General features: G+C 37.1%; 1 protein-coding gene across 4 annotated transcripts in view; it reads right to left on the bottom strand.

Annotated features, from left to right (window-relative positions):
• slc12a2 (solute carrier family 12 member 2) overlaps window positions 1-15,304 on the bottom strand; it is an 86,121-nt gene extending 70,817 nt beyond the window's left edge. For 2 of the 4 annotated variants that reach the window (XM_021479152.2, XM_073913742.1), the window contains exon 1: window positions 14,437-15,304. In XM_021479152.2, coding sequence (XP_021334827.1) covers window positions 14,437-14,958 — 522 coding nt within the window. In that variant the 5' untranslated portion in view covers window positions 14,959-15,304. 4 annotated transcript variants of the gene reach the window in all.
• Between the last annotated feature and the right edge of the window lie 4,211 nt (window positions 15,305-19,515).

The raw sequence follows: 19,515 nt of genomic DNA, 5'->3' as shown, positions 1-19,515 counted from the left end.
AAAGTGCAAAAGTGCATGTGCTGTTGTGTGTGAGCACTGCGCTTAACCTCGGACAGGTAGTGTGTGTGTATGTGCGCACGCCCCTTGCTTAGCCTCGGACAGCAGAGCACACGCACATCTAACGCCATCTTAATGCGAGCACTTTAATGGTCAAAGACATGCGCGCACGGTGTTTAGTGATTATTCATATTAATCCTCATTTGTGTAATAAACAAACAAGTTGAGAATGAAGACATATGAAAGTAAAACCATATCGGAGCCGCACTATTCTTAAAGTGACAGAGTGCGATATACCTGCTGCTGTTTATATTATTAATCAAACAACAAGAATCCCCTCACTGCTCTTGACTGAAGGACTTTTGTAGTTAAAGTTTTTTCTTACAGTGAAGATGCTTAAAGCACAGTTTAAACATAACAGTTTTAATAGCTCATTTCTAATAACTGATTTCTTTTTGTCTTTGCTATGATGACAGCACATAATATTTTACTAGATATTTTTCTAGATACTAGTATTCAGCTTAAAGTGACATTTAAAGGCTTAATTAGAGTAAATAGGCAAGCCATTATGTAACAGTAGCTTATTCTGCAGACAATCAAAAATATATATTGCTTAAGGGGCTAATAATATTGAGCTATTACAATAGGTTTCAAAATATTTAAACCTGATTTTTTTCTAGCTAAAATAAAACAAATAAGCCTTTCTCCAGAAGAAAAAATATTATAGGAAATACTGTAAAAAATTCCTCTGTTAAGTGTAATTTGGGAAATATTTGTATATAAAAATCAATTCACAGAAGGGCGAATAATTTTGACTAATAATCGTTTTGAATAATCGTGATTACAATTATGACCAAAATAATCGTGATTATGATTTTTCCCTTAATCGAGCAGTCCTACTTTTTATTGTACTCATTTAATCTACTGCTACCTGTACTTGCTCACCTAAATATTGAACTTAGGTGTGATAAAGGTAATGCGTGTGTCCACCGAGACACTGCCTTCATTACGCATCATCGCTCAGGAGATGAGAATCACTATGGAGACGCTACAGGAGGTATCTGGGGACGAGTGCTCTTGCATCTGTTGTTCCTGGCCTGTCCCAGTATGCTCATCTCATCTAGTGCCATGCACTACTGACACCAGGACAACTAGTACGTCACATGTGCTGAGATCACATCACAATCACTAAATAAATCAAGCTGATATTCATTAAGTACCACTTATGTTCTTTGGGCTTGTTGTTTTGGCATGGCTCGCAAACGATGTCACTTCGTGGAATTAGTATAGAAGCCAGGACACTCTGATCTTATTGCCCTAAATACAGCATTTTGACATGTTTGGACTTATTTTGCCTTTGTTCTTGTTTGCTCCTCTTCCAGAGAAGATCACAACAGAGATAGACCCAAGTGGATGAGTCAAAACTTGCTTCAATCAAATTTTATCACACCACACATACAGAAGATAGATGCAGCTCTCATACAAATTTAAATGTCACCAATATGCTCAGTGTGTTTGCCTTTATATAACTGCATCTTCGAATTCTGAGGGTGTGGATCTCAGAACTGAGGCCGATACCATATGAATCGATGTATAGCTAAAAGATTCAAAATACACACGAAGAAGATGCTGATATGATTCAGTGCATCATGATGCAGGGTTATCTTAATTCAATTCAACACAATGTGATTTGGAATACAATGTAAAGAAAATATTTTTGGCTTATTTTTTTCAGACAGTAAAATCATAAATCAACAATGTCTCTATTGAAAGCTGTCTGTTTAGTGTGCATGCATCAATCAGTGCTTGTTCACTTGCCCACTGCTTACAGCAAATTGGTATGTTTGGATGACTTCATAACATTTACAACTGAAAAATATACCTGTGCCATGTCAGTTATTCATGGTGAAAAACACAACATCTTAAATACCTTATAAACACAAATATTTACACTATTTGCAATGCTGGATTGACTGATCAAAGATTGACATTAAGGTCTTTAATCCCCACTTTCCCCTTAGGTCTTCATAAAGTTGAGACGTTGTATGTGATGACAGGTTTGAAAACCCAAGAAGAGGAAAAATCTATTTACATATAAAATATTGATCACAGATAACCAATCATGATCTAAACAATATATACAAGTAAAAATGTAAAAATGCTACAGCAGCTTTCTGTTAACCTGGTTAACAGTAAGTTTCCTTAATACAGCGCTCATTAAACTTTAAAATCTCTGGTAGCCCTTCAGGCAGGGAGTCTTTAGTTTTTGTTATTAACAATTTCCCAGGCAAATTTCAGAATGGAAAACAAAATACAACGATGCAAAGAATTAACATTTTACCCTATCAACAAACCCAACCCAAACTAATCTCTAACTACGAATTTAAGGTCCCGATATTGTGTGTGTGTGTGTATATATATATATATATATATATATATATATATATATATATATATATATATATATATATATATATATATATATATATATATATATATATATATATATATATATATATACACATATACATATACATACATGCATATACACACACACACACACAATAAAAACAAAACTTTGATATTTGCTGTAGGCTTTCTATCTATTTCTTTAATAACCAATACTTTGATTTTATTTAATTTAGTGCATTTTTATTTTTGGGTAAGTAATCCCTTTAAATGTAAGTGAAAAAAATAAAGAGGACATTTCCTTTTTAAAGCTGACTGACAGTTGTTTATTGATCCTGTTGAATAACAGCGAAAAGTAGACTGATAACATTAACTTGTGTATTCTAACTTTAACCACGTGTGTCTGATCTGCACGCTCTCCAGCACACGCTTTCCACAGAGACTCGCACACTTACATAATTTTGAAATGAACATTTTTTGTTACGCTTGTTAGTCATTCAGACTGTATCTTGATCTTAATATTGAATAATTGCATGAAGATATAATTTTAATTTTTAATAGCTTAGACAGGCCTAACTTGATGTGAATCTGTTGAACCCAAACCTAAAGACAGACATGTCCTTTTAAACTGTACAATTCTGAGGTAAGATAATAATGTCCTAAAAATACCTAATTTTAATGTTTATCCATTTTTAATTGTCCCTAAACAAATGTCTACTTTTTTTTAATACTTTGTTGAAGTCCTTATTTGGAGCTGGCATGCAATAGCTAACGGAACAAATCAGGATGTTCTGCTTATGCTGCTGTTATAGACACGTTAAAGGGATTTTAAATATAAGCATTAGCATTAACATTTGAGAACTTAGCTTAGGCTATTTCTGAATCTTTGTGCGTGAAATCTCTGAGTGAGTGACGAGTGATTGTGTGCTTCAGTGCCACGTATTTCAGTACAGAATGAGCGATTAAACTGACAGAAACACTTGTGGTTTATGTTTAGTTATGTCCATTATGATTAACACTAAATGTTACTGAAATATGGTAGTTTACCGTAAAAATTCAAAATTACCTTTAGGAGTATTTACTATATATTTAACGGTGAAACATTGGCAACTACAATAGTGGTTTTGCATACCATCATTTTAATGGATTTTTTTTTTTACAGAGTATCAAAGCCCAATTCCTGGAGGGCTGCAGATCTGCACAGTTTTGCTCCAATTCTAATAAAACAATCAAAATGTTTGAGTTTAAATGCATTATCTTTCAAATCCATTTCTTTTTGACTCTTATTTTAATATATTCAACTCTTTAATAAATGTTTTTTAAAATGCATCAAAAATCATTGGCTAAGTATTAGGGTGTATCGGATCACAGTTCAAATTCCGTATTGCTTAGAATAATCGTAAATTAGTAACAAATCGCAGAAAGATCACCTCTTGCATTATTCAAATCACTTGTATGAAAGCATCTTGGCTTCCCTTTAAAATATAATGACTGAAAAAGTCACGGTGGCACCAATATGCTTTAATAGGCAATTAAACACTAATGTTCATGTTAAAGATTAAAATCCCCATTTAATGTAAGTTGATGCTCAAAATGAAAGTTGTTGTAATTACATTGATTAACCAAAATTGTCAAATCAAAAATGCGTCAAACTAATGCTTCAAAAATTATATCTAGTAATAAAACATTTTATGAGCACGTTATTAATCATTAATAAAGTGTTAATAGAAAATGGCTAAATAAATAAATAAATAAATAAATAAATAAATAAAATATGATGTGTTATTATTATACAAGATTAGGTTAGACATACATTTAGCTTATCCAATTCACCTAGCACATGTCTTTGGATAGTGGGGGAAACCGGAGCACCCAGAGGAAATGCACGTGAACACAGGGAGAACATGCAAACTCCAAACAGAAATGCCAACTGACCCAGCTAGGGCTCGAACCAGCAACATTCTTGTTGTGACGCAACATCGCTACCCACTGTGGCACCGTGCAGCCCTCTCTAAAGATGTTAGGTGACCATGGATTGCATTTAACATAACAGTTTAATTCATTAGGGCTGCCACAATTCATATACGAGTCAGTGCTTATAATTAGTTAACATCGATATTACTACTTAATGTATCACTTTATATTTTTTTTATCTTCTAAACTTTATTTTCACCCTTTGAATAAAACACCAACGGTTTCCTCCACATCACTAGCATGAGCAATGTGCATAGCATCATTCAAACTATCCTCAGTCACCTAACTGGCATCAGAAATACTCACAATATCACAGCAGCAAAAGCATGATGCATGGGCTATTATGGATTATGGATCACCAGAGAAAGCAAATCAACTGCAGGTGTTTTTGTCTAGTAAATTCTCAAACATTTCATGTCATTTAAATTTCAAAATACTTTAAAGATAAGTTAAGTTGATGGTGTGCTGTCTTTTCAAGTGAATGAGTGTTTGAATAAGAAAACACTAACTTAGGCAATCCACAGCTCTGCACATTTTATATTATTCTTCTATCACTACAGACATTTGTTCTAATTCGACATCAAGTGCCCTACTGGACTCATGCGTTTCAATCAAACTGCATTTTGGGGTGCGCCACACCAAGCCAATAGTCAGCAATTGGGCTCTGTCAGTCCACTGGTTAGTGTTGATCCAGCTGGTTAGGGCGTTTACAGCAAACGCGAGCGTTTTGTGCACTTCTTATGTGCTCTGCGCACTTTGCGTTCTAACCGCCTGCTACCCCTCACATTTTTGCCGTTGCCCGATGTGGCTCGCAGTTAAAAAATAAAAATAAAAGGTCAACAGAGTGGAAGATGCACATTACATCAGTGTTGTCTGTTTCATTCTCCAATAAGCAGAGGCGGGGTTTCCGTTGAGGTGTCTACAGTGTTTGTGTTGTCAAGACAACTACAGAGACTTTTGAAGATGGAGGAAACTTGTGGTTCCCGTTTTGAGTTATCCGGAGCTGTATGACTTCACAAACATTGAATTTCACATTCATTCATTAGGCTTAGTCCCTTTATTAATTCGGGTCGACACAGCGGAATGAACCACCAACTTATCCAGCAAGTTTTTACGCAGCAGATGGCCTTCCAGCCCCAACCCATCTCTGGGAAACATCCACACAAACATTCACACACACACACTCATACACTATGGACAATTTAGCCTACCCAATTCAAGGAAACCCACGCTAAGGCAGGGAGAACATTCAAACTCCACACAGAAACGCCAACTGAGCCGAGGCTCGAACCAGCGACCTTCTTGCTGTGAAGTGACAGCACTACCTACTGCGCCACTGCCCTTGAATTTCACAATATTATTAAAGATTAAAATTAATATCAACAGTAACACATGCTCACAATGCGTAGCTGATTCAGTCGTTGCCTAGCAACATAAAAAGCACACCTCACTTCTTTTTTCTTGTCAACAAAAAAGGCAGTGTTGTGCGCCTCACGTTTTTGGACGGAAAAATCGCGTTCTGTGTGATCGGCTCCTTAGTTTGGCATGTTCCACACTTTGCTTCTCATCGGGTTAACCTTGGAGGTCATTTGCCCGATTCAGAGTGTAGATTCAAAACTGGATTAGGTCTGACTGGTTGCTCAGCAAGTTGAGTTGAGTGTGGCATAGTTAGGTTTCAGTTTTGATCCAGAATTTATTCATTCATTTATAAAAATGTGCAATTCTTAGTGGTTAGGGATAACACTAAATCACCTGATTCAGAGAAAGGCTTCATTGCAGGAGCAGACATGTTTAGCTCCTCTGGCTGCAGTTGACTTTGTAACTTGAGATCCTGTGAGTCCTTCCACATGTGGCTACTTTCACCTTTCAGCCGAATCGGTGGCAGTTTAAAAGATATTTCACCTACATTTTACCTTTTTGTTGAAAAAAAAAATAAATTAAGATTTTTTATTAAAATATCCTAAAACAGACAAATTATCTTAAAAAATGTGCAGACTTGTGTAAATAAATTCCAATTCAAATCTAGAGAAATAAGCAGTTTTAAATATTGACATACACCATGTCCTATGTGGCCAATAGTATTGATCTCACACATGCTCCATTTCTGGTTTGGTTTTACTGAAATCAGGGAAACAGCAAAAAGCTTTAATTTGTGTTATTAATCATGTATTCCTTAGTTTATATATTTCATATGTTTTAAACAGCACTGCTGCCTTCCCACATGATCACACGTGGACGAACCAGAAGTGGTAGGCTTGGTCATAATGAAAGCTCAGTTGCTTTTCGTGCCACATCTTTCACTTCAATGTCTTCCAGTATTATATACACTGCCTCATACTACTATGATCATAAGCTTTGAATGCTTTAGCTCTTAAGAATACTTTTCTGCAGGAGTCCTGAAGGACGTAAAGAAGAAAGACCATGACTCCCATGATTCCATGCTCATGGTGTCATCAATCTAAGCCTTTGTTTGTTGTGAATACTCAACCTCAAGTATAAAATTTGCATATGGTGTCTTTCAAGTGAAAACTGCAGAAAGCAGGTTGTTGTTGACTATTTTGTCTCAACACTGAGGGAGACCTGAGGGAAAGGAGATTAAAGTTCTTAAATGTCAATCATGGAGAGATGCTTTCTAATAAAAAAATATCAGAATTTAATTTGAAGGGATGCATCCGTCCAAAATGTTAAAGTTGCTATGACTAAATTTGTACCAGCCATACAACATTGGTCGTTTTGCGTGATGGCTTGTTACGTAATTCCAGTTTATGCCAAATCTCACATGAATCTTTTTCCCCTGGCTACACTGGACTGGTTTAGTTCAGATTTACTTATGCATTTCTGCTTGAACAATCTGTAAATAAATCAGAGCTGACAGAACTTCTTTCTTACAGATCAATATTATCCACTATGCCCATCAGGCTTCAGTCACACTATGCAGGCACTTTCACGGTTTCTCTCTACAGAGCCAAAATACAGGAATAATTTAGTGTACGTGACATAACGTATTGCTCCAATTAAAGACTGAAACTGTTAAAGCAACTGGAAAACCAAATGTTGAGTGTCAAAGTGTCTGTTTGACAGCCATAAAAGTCTCACTGGCCCAAACATCAATATCTGTTTAAATTCACTGCCAGCAGCCAGTAAAAGACTTTCCATTCAGTCATGGATTTGTTGTACAGTACCGTGCTGTGTGTGACTCCAATAGAAAAAAAAAGCTTTGATCTGAAAGACTTTTACATGACTTTAATAGTGTTAGTCTTATGTAACATCAGAACAGTCCTTATTTTCATATAGAATCTGATCAATCGTGTTGGTTTGACAAGTAAAGCAATACCATCATCCACTTTATATGAGCCCAGCTCTGATTGTCTCGACTGGATTAGGGACAATTAATTGACAACCAATAATGTACAACCAGAGGAAAACAGCTTACCAAAATTCCACAGCTTAACTCTATTCCCAACAATACAAACAGCTGAACAGATTTATTTATAGCAGCGGAAAACACTAGACTATAGCAGTGTTGACTTACTGACAGCCGCCACACACACACACACACACACACACACACGCACGCACACACGCACGCACACACGCACACACTGCAATTAAAAGCGCTTCAAAAGTGATGGCCAAATTCTGCTTACAAGGTCATGCCAAAGTACAACACGTTCTTTTCCCACTCCTTTTACCTAACAGTGAATGAAAAACACAATGAATGTAATGAGTTCAAAAATTTGATCATTCAAAGCACTTCCAGACACATTTTAAGACACATTCCAGACATGACATGGCCAAGTGTTAATTGATAGGGTTGTTCAAGCCACTTGTTAATTTGACTCCTCCCAAAAATGTTTAAAGAAAAAAGGTGTGAAGGCAACGGCTGCAATCAGATATCAAAGTGATAATGCACCACAGAGCTTCAGTTCACAGAAGCACTTCTGCACACATGCATTGCAAACTGCTGCTAATGAAATTGATGGGTCGTCACACAGTCATCGTCATTAAGAATGGTGAGCATTACATTCTAGCAGCATTGCTGACTGAAATTTGCATAATCAAATAGCAATTCATTTCAGAAGTACAGCACACCTCTCTATATAACTCATGATATGAGAGATAACTTGTGAAGGGACACTCAAAATTTTGTATTCAGTGCTTGAGACTTCTTCAGATAACCAAGAGCATTAGTGCGAAGAATGCAGAGTTCACAAACAGAACTTATTAAATCAGTTATTTCAGTGCTCTCGAAAACATCTGTGATTTGCTTTAGAAGGCATCTCACTTACTTTGTTCTGTCTCATGATTACAATTACTACTGCAAAGAAAAACAAGCGCAGGTTTCAGATCTCAAATCCAATCAAACTCAACATATCTTTTCCTCCAGACTGTTGCACATCCACTACATTTCATATACACAACAGTCTAGTACATGGGTTTTCAAACTTTTTAATCTTAGGGACCCCCAGATCATTCCTTGCAGGGGACCCCTTTGCCTAAAGTTTAAAGGCACTTGAGTATTTAATGCATAAGTTTGTTAACTACAATTCTGTATAACGTAAAGGAATTAAAATTTCATATTTCACAGGCATGCAAAATGGTATTGTTTTTAAAACTATTTATTTTATTAATTGGCAACTCACTATAGCCAAAAATGATTCTTAAAATTTTTTTATTCTGTAAAAAAACAAAAAAAACAACAACGAAATATTTACATTAACTGAACAAGATAGCTTTTCTAAATAAGGTACTAGTAGATGAAAAAGTTAAACCTGGACATTTGTAACATTTGTAGTTTCTGTAGTTTTTTTTCCCTGTCTTGCATTTATAGAAAACTGCAAAATATTTGCATTGCACTTATGCCCACTCTTGTTCTGTTAACTCCAGACACTGTCTCATTCAGTTTAAAAATATACACCGGCTTCATTATACCAAGACAAAATTGCATAAACTTTTTTTCTGATACCTCTCCCTTTTGTGATAAATGCAAGACGGACTTACCCACTCCCTTACATAGTTATGCTCTGTGTACTAAATTGCTCGCATTTTAGGCTGAAATATTTAAAACTCTATCTAAAATTTTACATTGTGAATTAGTTTTCGACCCACTTTTGATCATATTCGGAATTTCAGACAAAACTAGATCACTCCAGGATTCTCAAACAACTGTTGTCTTTCAGCCTTATTGTGGCAAAGAAGCTGGTGCTAAATTTGCACATTTGGAAGGATCAGATTTCTTATGGCAAAGAAATTGAAAATATTTTACAAGATTTGGTCTCTTCTCCTCTATCTTGAAAGCATAGGAAAAAAACCCAGATGGTGAAGGTCACACCAACAGTACTGCATAAGCTTTAGTCCCAGGGTGGGGTGGGTTTGAGGGCTTAGATTTTTTTTTTTGTTTTGTTTTGTTTTTTGTTTTGTTTTTTGAAAAGTGCATTCTGGGTTTATCCGAATTACTTTATTATTCCATTTTATTATTATGATTGTTTTTTATTTTTTATGTGTGTGATATTTAATTAGTTTATTTCTTTTTTGTAAAAAAAAAAAGTTAAGGTGTTGTAATATTTGCTGTAATGCTGTGCAATGCAATGCGATGAATATCTCAATAAAACTTTTAAAACATACATTGCACTTATGCGTATGTTTACTGTGTAGTCTGACAAAGGCACACAATCTACCTTTCATGCCGCTTCCTCTCCAAATAACTCTTTGACGAGGACTTTGTTAGCTGGTAATAACAATTCTTTGCAAACTGTGTGTGGCTTCTTAAGGCTGGCTTATACTTCTGTGTCAAATGCACGCGTATGCTACGCCGTTGACGCATAGCCCTACGCCGTGGCCATCGCTGACGTGCACCTCTCAAAAAATGTAACTACACGTCGCAACGACGCGTAGCGCAAGCTCTGTGATTGGTCGGCTTGGTAGCGCTGACCAGTCTGGGTGGGACTGAGAGCCGCGCGAATGGAGCGATTGTTAACAAGTGTGGAGTCCTGTGAAGGAGCTCCGGAGGGAAAGTTTTGTTTTGTGTTTACCTCATAGTTAAAGTTGTTGCATGTACGCCAATTCCTGCCTCAAAATGAGAGAGTTTGAGCCACTTGTACATTCAGGAAGTGTTCAAGAAAAGCAAAACACCATCTAAGAAACTCGACACAGAGGAACATTTACACCTCACTGCCAACTAGCGTTTCGGAAGTGTTAATGCAGAGCAACAGAGACAGCGCGCAGAAGTATAAATGCACAGCTACGCGCATTGCATGCGCCGTGGGTTACGCCGGTCCCTTGACGCAGAAGTATAAACCAGGCTTTAGCACGTGCAATGCGGAGTAATGCCAAATATGATGCTTTTTAACACCTCTCAGGGACTAATGCTTGCTGCCAAAAAAATTCTAGCCTGCGCGGCCAAACACAAGTCCTTATGTTTGAAATAGTCAGTAGATTGTTCTGCCTCATTGGGATGTTGCTGCTGTAGATGACGCTTGAGCTTGGATGGTTTAATGCATTTGTTTGAGAGAATCTCCTAACAAAGAACACACTGGGGTCTTTATAGACTCCCTGCTTTAACATGTAGGTAAAACCAATCGCAATGCAAGATTTGTCATACTTTCTGGTTTTTGCCTTAACGCTCGCCAAGTTTGCATGAACTGCTTGCAGGAGCGGGATTCTTTTAAAATCTCTCCATCATCTGTACTGCACTTACAGCTGCTAATTGCTCCATTCAGCTGAATGCAAATCCTTAAAGAGCGCAATGGATTTTGGGATAAACACATTACAATGAAGTATCCACTTATACAAATCATAAAACTATACATATATTAATAATTTATAGTCATTAATAATTTTAGGATTGGAAAAAAATATCTTGTAAATCATTTTATGTTTCTGCCAAGTTTTCCCCGGACCCCCCTAGCGCTCTCTTGCTCCCACCAGGGGTCCGCAGACCTTTGAAAACCCCTGGTCTAGTACTTACCACCTATCTGCTTCTCATCTGCTTACATAACTAAGAAAATCATTCAGTGGCTCTAAATGAGTCCTTAACTCAGAGAAGCTCAGTTTGGCACAGGTATGAAGCTCAAATGAGTGGAAACTACTGTTAAAACATTTGTGCGTCATATACTTTGACTCAAAGATGCTTTTCTAAAACTTGGCATCAGAGTTTGTAACAAATACACCTAACTTCAGAATCTGCCAAGTCATAATCGCCAGTGTCGTCAAAGACCCTAGTCCCTAGAGAGTATGTTTTAGAAATGTGTGAGCACAGTGAACGACGCAACATCTGCTGCTCACTACAGCCTGTTTTTATACAGTCTTAACCCTGTTATGGCAAACTAATCGCTGCACAAACAAAGCAGTTTATCTGTATTATCAGCAGGCCTTTTCTTTGCATAAGAGAAACTAAGACTAGCAGCAACAGATATGCACACTCTTAGCGCATCTGACTTGAGTGTAAGAATGTAAACAGCTTGGCCTTGTGTTTTCTCAACAGTGAACTACATGTACAACGATACAATGAAGAGTTTGATCTTCAGATAACAATTCCCATCGTCGCTGTACTCCCATGCACAACAGTCACTGCGTGCACAGGTCAAAGGTCACAATGGTCTATGTTGACTCTGTAAAGTGTAATAAAGCATCACCAGCAAATCAAACATTTAATATGAAACCAATGTTTACTACTTGGCTCATCGGATAACCTGACGGTATGAGTCTTACCGCCTGACCCTCATTCCTGACGTGATTCAATATCTAAAATCAACAAATTTAATGTGTCTTTTGTACTAAACCACTAAATTAGCATTAACTAGCATGTGTCACTAACCCATTCAATTGGTGTTCTCTTCAGAATACATGTACATTGTATGCTTGTTCAGTACATAACTCAAATTACAGTGACTCTTGTAATTTTTTCCCTAAATTACTGTTCATTTTCTTGTCGGCTTAGTCCCTTTATTAATCCGGGGTCGCCACAGCGGAATGAACCGCCAACTTATCCAGCAAGTTTTTACGCAGCAGATGCCCTTCCAGCCGCAACCTATCTCTGGGAAACATCCACACACACACACACTTATACACTATGGACAATTTAGCTTACCCAATTCACCTGTACCGTATGTCTTTGGACTGGGGGGGAAACCAGCGACCCAGCGACCTTCTTGCTGTGAGGCGACAGCACTACCTACTGCGCCACTGCCTCACCACTGTTCACCCACTTAACTTTAATGTATGTTCAGTACCAACTCATTAGTCCATCTCTTGAATGCATTTTCAGCACTAACCCACTAAATTGGCATCCTTTGATTGTGTCTACTAGGAATGGGATGATAACTGTTTTCAAGGTATACCGCGGTTTGAAAAAGTCAAGGTTTTAAAAGGTTTTAGGTTTTTTCCTAAGGTTTGTGTTAGATTTTTTTTATTACTTTTTTTTGTGTTTTTAGGACAACAGTATCTCCAGCAAAAAAGATATCCAAAGATGCCATTTTAAATTCTAAAATAAAATCTGTTTTTGACAAATGAAAACAGCAGAAGTGAATAATTCATTTGAATTATTTAGCCTGACATGTTTACTGTCTGTTTCAAACTATTTTAAATGTTTCTTAAAATAAAATATATTGTGTGTAAAAGAGAAAAAAATTGAGTTTTTACCCAGACATTGAAAAAGAATATATTTTATTCAAAATTACTAAATGTATTCAATAATAACTTACTAGTGTCCAGCATGTATGGTTTGTACAAACCCACTCAACAAGTGTCTAGCATGCTTGTTTATTATTAGAGCATTAAAACAGCACTTGGAGTGTAAGGCTAGGCTATTTGAGCTCAAAAAATCAAATGAAAGCACATCTCTGTATTTTGGTCTGAATTGCAGTATGCAGAATATATCTCTGAATTTTCCGTGCTTGAATAAAGAAAATCAATATTTCTTTTACATTTTTACATCCTCTAAAAGGCTGTCAAATCTAACATAGTGAAATCTAAAAACAAACAAAAAAGCTTTTTGAAGCTAGAATTAAATGAATAAAATAGTTTTGATTACCCCATTACAACAATCTCTTCATATTTACTTATCGGTCATGACTTTACCGATGACTTTTTTTGTTGTTGACCTTTTCAGAACTTTTAAAAATTGTGAAAACACCTGTGATGTTTAAGTTACACATCAATTCTCAAACACATGAAACCAAGTAGTCTGTCAAAGCATTTGATGCTTCAAACTATACTTCTTAACTATTATTATTTAGTAGTATATAGTTTGAATCATGTTCAGGATGATTAACAGGCTGAATAATGCACTTTCCTAGCAGCAGCTACTCTGTATCTTCCTCTATTTTTCAGAATTACTTGTATAATTCTATCTTCTTTTTTTACATTAATGGTATTGGCCCATACCATATTATTCTTTAGAAAAAGATATCAATAAGCTTTACAACTTCAATATACTGCCAAGCCCTACTGAAGTGTTTGACTAGTAATAACCAAAAGATCCAGGGTTTGATGCGTGTTGAGTACAACTACCCACTAAACCAGCATCTGGCATGCATGTTCAGTTGGAACTAGTGTTTGATGTGTGTTCAGCATGAACCCAATAAACCAGTCTCAGGGATCCATGTTCAATACTAACCTAGCTTGGCCTTTTAATTATGAACCACTAAACTTGTCTCTAGCATGTGGGTTTAATTCCAACACACCAAACCAGTGCCACGCTAGTTTAGTATGTTGCTACTGAACACAAATCCTTAAAGTGTGTCTAGTACTAACTTACTAAACCAGTGACTGGCATATGTGTTCATTACTGACTCATTAAAATAACTTATGTCTGTGTGTTAAGTAGTAACTTAAACAACTGTTTAATTATGTGTTCAAGTTCAATACAAACGCACTGCACTAGATTCCAGCATGCATGTTCAGAATTAACTCACTAATGTATATCATCTCTGTACATCAGTGTTATTGTTCTTCTGCATAAGGTTAAGTGTTCAGTATTAACTTTCTAAACTCCAATGTCGGTCTAAGGGGTTATAACCCATTAAACTAGTGAGTGGTTCGTGTGCGGGGCTGTACCTTGTCCAGCTCGTCGTGCAGTTCTGAGAGGGTGGGTCTAATGAGTTTCTCGCCCAGCGGAGCGGCGGTCTGCCGGTAGAAGTCGATCTTGGGCACGGCGTCGATGGTGTTGTGTCCGAACGTACGGAGGTAGTAGGTGTTGGTGTGTGTATCGTAGTGATGGTGCTGCTGGCCGCCGGTGGAGGAGTGCAAACTGCCCTCGCTCATCACCGTGTCCCCGTTCTGCGCGGTTTCCGCCGGCGCGGCGTCCGGACTTGAGGCCGCAAAGTTCACAACCCGAAACCGGCCCTTGGCTTCCTCGCCGCCAGATACTGAATCCCGGAGCCCATCGGGCGGCGGCTCGGCAACGTACTCGGGTGGGGATGAGTCGAAGCCGACAGTGGTTTCACCGTCCCCTGCGGACTCTGTCACCAGATCCACCTGGAAGCGGCTCTGGCTCGGAGTCGGACCGGCGGGTTTAAGCGCATCAGGTTCGGGCGCAGAGAGATAATCGCCCGCGGAGATTGGAGGTGACGCCGACATGGTGAGTCAAAAAACCCTTCCCAAAGCTGATACTGTCCGATAAAAGTGCAAACGAGCCAATGGATGTGACCCAGCGTAGTCACTGATGCTGCAGGAAGACTAAAACAACGCGCCGCGCTTCCCTCTGAACCCGCAGCGCGACGCGCACATGCGGATGCAAATGGAGAACAGCAGCACGTCCAGTCAACAACTCCTGACAAGTTACACACGCTCAGTGAAACATCCAACGCACAGCCCGGTGTGTGCTCTCGCAAGGACTCTACAGACCCAGATAGTCTCTATGAATCGAGCTTTCCTTGGCTAAATTGCGCCGTGATGCTGCGCGACCTTGCCGCAACTCCTCCTCTCGTGCCCGCCAGTCTTGCTGCTTTATACGCGCACTGCAGCAGGACAGCGATGCTGGGTGACATCGCGAGAGGAAAGGCACTCGCGAGATTTGATCGCCCCATCTCTCGAGTTCAGGGGCGGAGGCTACAGCAGCCCGATCACACAGAGGCAAATGAGAAGTTGAGTCACGAACAGATTGTCATTGTTATGTGACATTATAATAAATACATCTATATTAAATGAATGTGTGCTAGTTGTCACAGTCTTTAATTGTACAAATAAGGCAATACAATAACTAATATCAAAGGTTGCTTCTGTCTGTGATCTAAAAAAAAAACCAAAAAAAAAAAAAAAAAAAATATATATATATATATATATATATATATATATATATATATATATATATATATATATATATATATATATATATACATCCACCGATTTTTCTTTCCAAATTCAAATAAATTATAACATTAAATGGAAATAAATAAAAAATATATTTTTTATTTAACGGCATTTTGTAAAGTCATTATTTCAAAAGACATAGCAAACATATTGAAGTTTGCTGAGTGATTAAATTCCAAGCAATCTCCCAAAAGAACGATTGTTTGGTGCAACGAAGTCTTTTATCCACAGGTGTCTATAAAAAAATGCCTGTTTTGTTTTCTATTGGCGCAAACATCAAGACATCCTTTTCCCTAACCTTGTTGTCAAACTGAACAGAGCGCCCCCAGTGTCCCAATAGACGAAATAGGGATCAGTAGCCCTACTTACCCTAATAATACATTTTATATATAATAAAATTATATAAAACTTTTTACATTTAACAAATGTATAAAACTATATTAATTTTTTACTCAAGCGATTCAATAGTGTTTATATGCTTAATTATCTAATAACTATTTAATTAATTATATATATATTTAATTTAATAAATATAATTTATATATATTATACTGTGTATATATAAAACAGCTTTGACAGTTTAGTAAAAGATAATAGTTTATGATCAGATAATCAGTTAAGATAATCAGTTTAAACCTATATATATTGTTTAAATGATTTACTAGGCTAATTTATTTTAATGTGACACATTATTGTTTGCTTTTCATAGTTTACAACAAATTGATTTTAACTAAGTATGATAAGATTAAGATCCTGAATTTGTTTATTACACTTATTCCTACAATTAGACAGTCTGTTGTTTTCTTTGTTTATGTGGAGACACGAATAAAGTCATAAGTGTCTTTAATCCATAATTTTTTATTTACATAGTTCAGAAACTACAGAGATGTTAAAATGATATATTAATAATGACCATATTTATAATAATATTAATTAAAATAACCATATTTTTGAAATTCAATAGGTGGCCATAATTCTAAAGTGAGTTAGTTATCATAAATGGTTTGGCCAATATGGTTTGCCCTGCTAGATTGTGTGTGCCTTAAACGTGTGTGGTTCTGTGGTTCTGCAGCTGGATATATCTACTACCTACTGATCCGTAAACTTTATTGGAACAAACAACATATCTCATTGAACTAATAATTAACTCTTAAACTCTTCATGAATCTTAATGTCTGAAGTCGGTATCATCAAATCTGTAAACTGTAGCCTATGCTCAGGAGAGCTATTTTAATATTTTGTTTATTGGCATTTATAACTACAAATTTATTTTAAAGAAGTTAAACATGGACATAGCAGACAGTAGACACATGTGCGAAAGGCCGCCACCAGTTTAGTGGATACAAATGGTATACAAACAGATGCAAATGTTATACAAACAGGAAAAATGCACACAAAATTTCAGAACAAACAGAACAAATGTCTGTGTTTATTCTCACTTTCCTTTTCACCTAGCACGACTTGAAATGTTTTATGGAAATTGTTTGAAAAATTTTCTGAAATAATGTGCAAATATCAGGCCTCTTTCTTTCTTCACTTCACAAAGTTCATTCATTCATTTTCTTTTCTGCTTAGTCCCTTTATACTCAGGGGTCGTCACAGCGGAATGAACCACCACCTTATGTGCATGTTTTTAATGAAGCGGATGCCCTTCCAGCCACAACCCCCCCCACACACACACACACACAAACACACACTACAGCCTTACACTATTTACACTATTTACCTTACCCAATTCACCTATATTGCTTGTCTTTGGAGTTGTGGGGGAAACCAATCATGCAAACTTTACACAGAAATGGCAACTGACTTGAACCAGCGACATTCTTGCTGTGAGGCGACAGCACAACCCACTGCGCCACCACGCTGCCCACACAACAAAGTTTTCTCTATATTTAAGCTGTCATATCTTTTCTTTTCTGTCCAGGTGATTCCCCGCTGCCTTTGTAATATTCAGGTCTGGACTATGTCAAGACCATTTCATGACTGTTTCTGTTTTATCAGCTGTAAAAAAAAATGTATGATGGCCTAAAATATTTTCTAATTTCCCCAATAGTCCAAATACACATGTTAAATGAGAACTAGACAAACTAAAATTAGGAATGAGTTTTTTCTAACATTGTCGGTTCATGTGTTAGTACATTCTCATGTCTGGGTTGTTGCAGGAAGGCCTCCACCGGTAAAACATTTAGAGTAATTGACGGTTCATTGTGCTGTGGTGACCCCTGATTAAGCAGGGAATAGGCAGAAGTAAGTTAAGTGAGTATAGATGCAAATATTTGAATGCATATAATGACCCCGTTGCCCTGGTTTCCAAATTACCCAGATATCAATCTAGTAGAGCATACAATACATCTGGAAAGTATTCATAGCGCTTCACTTTTTTCCACATTTCTTAATGTCATAGCCTTATTCCAACATTTACTTGCTCAAAATTCTACACAAAGTACCCCATAATGATATTGTAATTATTTTTTTTAAATCGCATGTACATATGCAACTTTGGCAGCAATTACAGCCTCAAGTCTTTTTGAATATGAGGCCACAAGCTTGGCACCCGTCTTTGGGAATTTTTGCTCATTCCTCTTAGCAGTACCTCCCAAACTCTATCAGGTTGGATGGGAAGTGACGGTGTACAGTCATTTTCAGATCTCTCCAGAGATGTTCAATAGGATTTAGTTCTGGGCTCCGGCTGGGCCACTCAAGGACATTCACAGAGTTGTTGTGAAGCCACTCCATTGCTATTTTGGTGGATGTGTTTTGGGTCATTGTTCTGCTGAAAGATGAACCGTCGACCCAGTCTGAGGTCAAGAGCACGCTGAAGCAGGTTTTCATTCAGGATGTCTCTGTACATTGCTGCATTCATCTTTCCCTCTATCCTGACTAGTCTTCCAGTTCCTGCTGCTGAAAAACATCCCCACAGCATGATGCTGCCACCAAAATGCTTCACTGTAGGGATGGTATTAACATGGTGATGAGTGATGCCTGGTTTTCTCTAAACATAATGCCTGGCATTCACTCCGAAGAGTTCAATTTTAGTGTCATCAGACCAGAGAATATTGTTTCTTATGGTCTGAGAGTCCTTCAGATGCCTTTTGGCAAATTCCAGGTGGGGAGTGGCTTCTGACGAAGGAAAGGACGAGAAACAGAGAGTTTTGGCAACAGAGAGAGAGAGAGAGAGAAGGATGCTTCTCTTAGCATACATTTCAGTTATTTGAGTTATCTGAGAAGACATAGGAAGGATGTTCAGAAAAAAATAAGTAAATAAAATCCCATAGTATTTTTGTCTTGTTTTCCAGTAGAGTCCTAACTTTCCTAAATTACATGAATGTGATATTTAGTCTTGTACCTGAAACATTGGTTTTGGTTTCGATAACTGCATGTGCCAGTTGCATGAACTGCAGCAGTCTGAAAAGTGTGTTCTTCCCCATCTATAACTTCTTTCTGGTTACTGTTTTTTAATTGTTTTTCCTTAGTAGCAAAAAACAGATGTAGTCTTGTTTTTTGGTTGTTCTTTTGGGACTCCTGCCAAATGTTAGTGGATTGTCTGGGCATATTATAGATGTTTTTGCTGCATCCTTAGCCAGCATATTCTCCTGCAGTGGAAATAAAATGACTGCTTTTAAGATGTAACAGACTTTTTATATTTGGAAAATATTATACATCAAGATCTGAGATTGGAAACCCATCATAACTTTTCTAAATATGTCTGTTCTTAATCATCAAGTTGTCATTATGATTGTAGTTAGAATTTCAACACATCTGTGAGGGCACCAAAGTACTTTTGTTTTTATGGTTTTATTTGTTGAATTATTACATTCTCAT

Source organism: Danio rerio, chromosome 10 (genome assembly GCF_049306965.1).
Source record: "Danio rerio strain Tuebingen ecotype United States chromosome 10, GRCz12tu, whole genome shotgun sequence".
Taxonomy (NCBI): Eukaryota; Metazoa; Chordata; class Actinopteri; order Cypriniformes; family Danionidae; genus Danio; species Danio rerio.
This window is presented reverse-complemented; position numbering and strand designations above follow the sequence as displayed.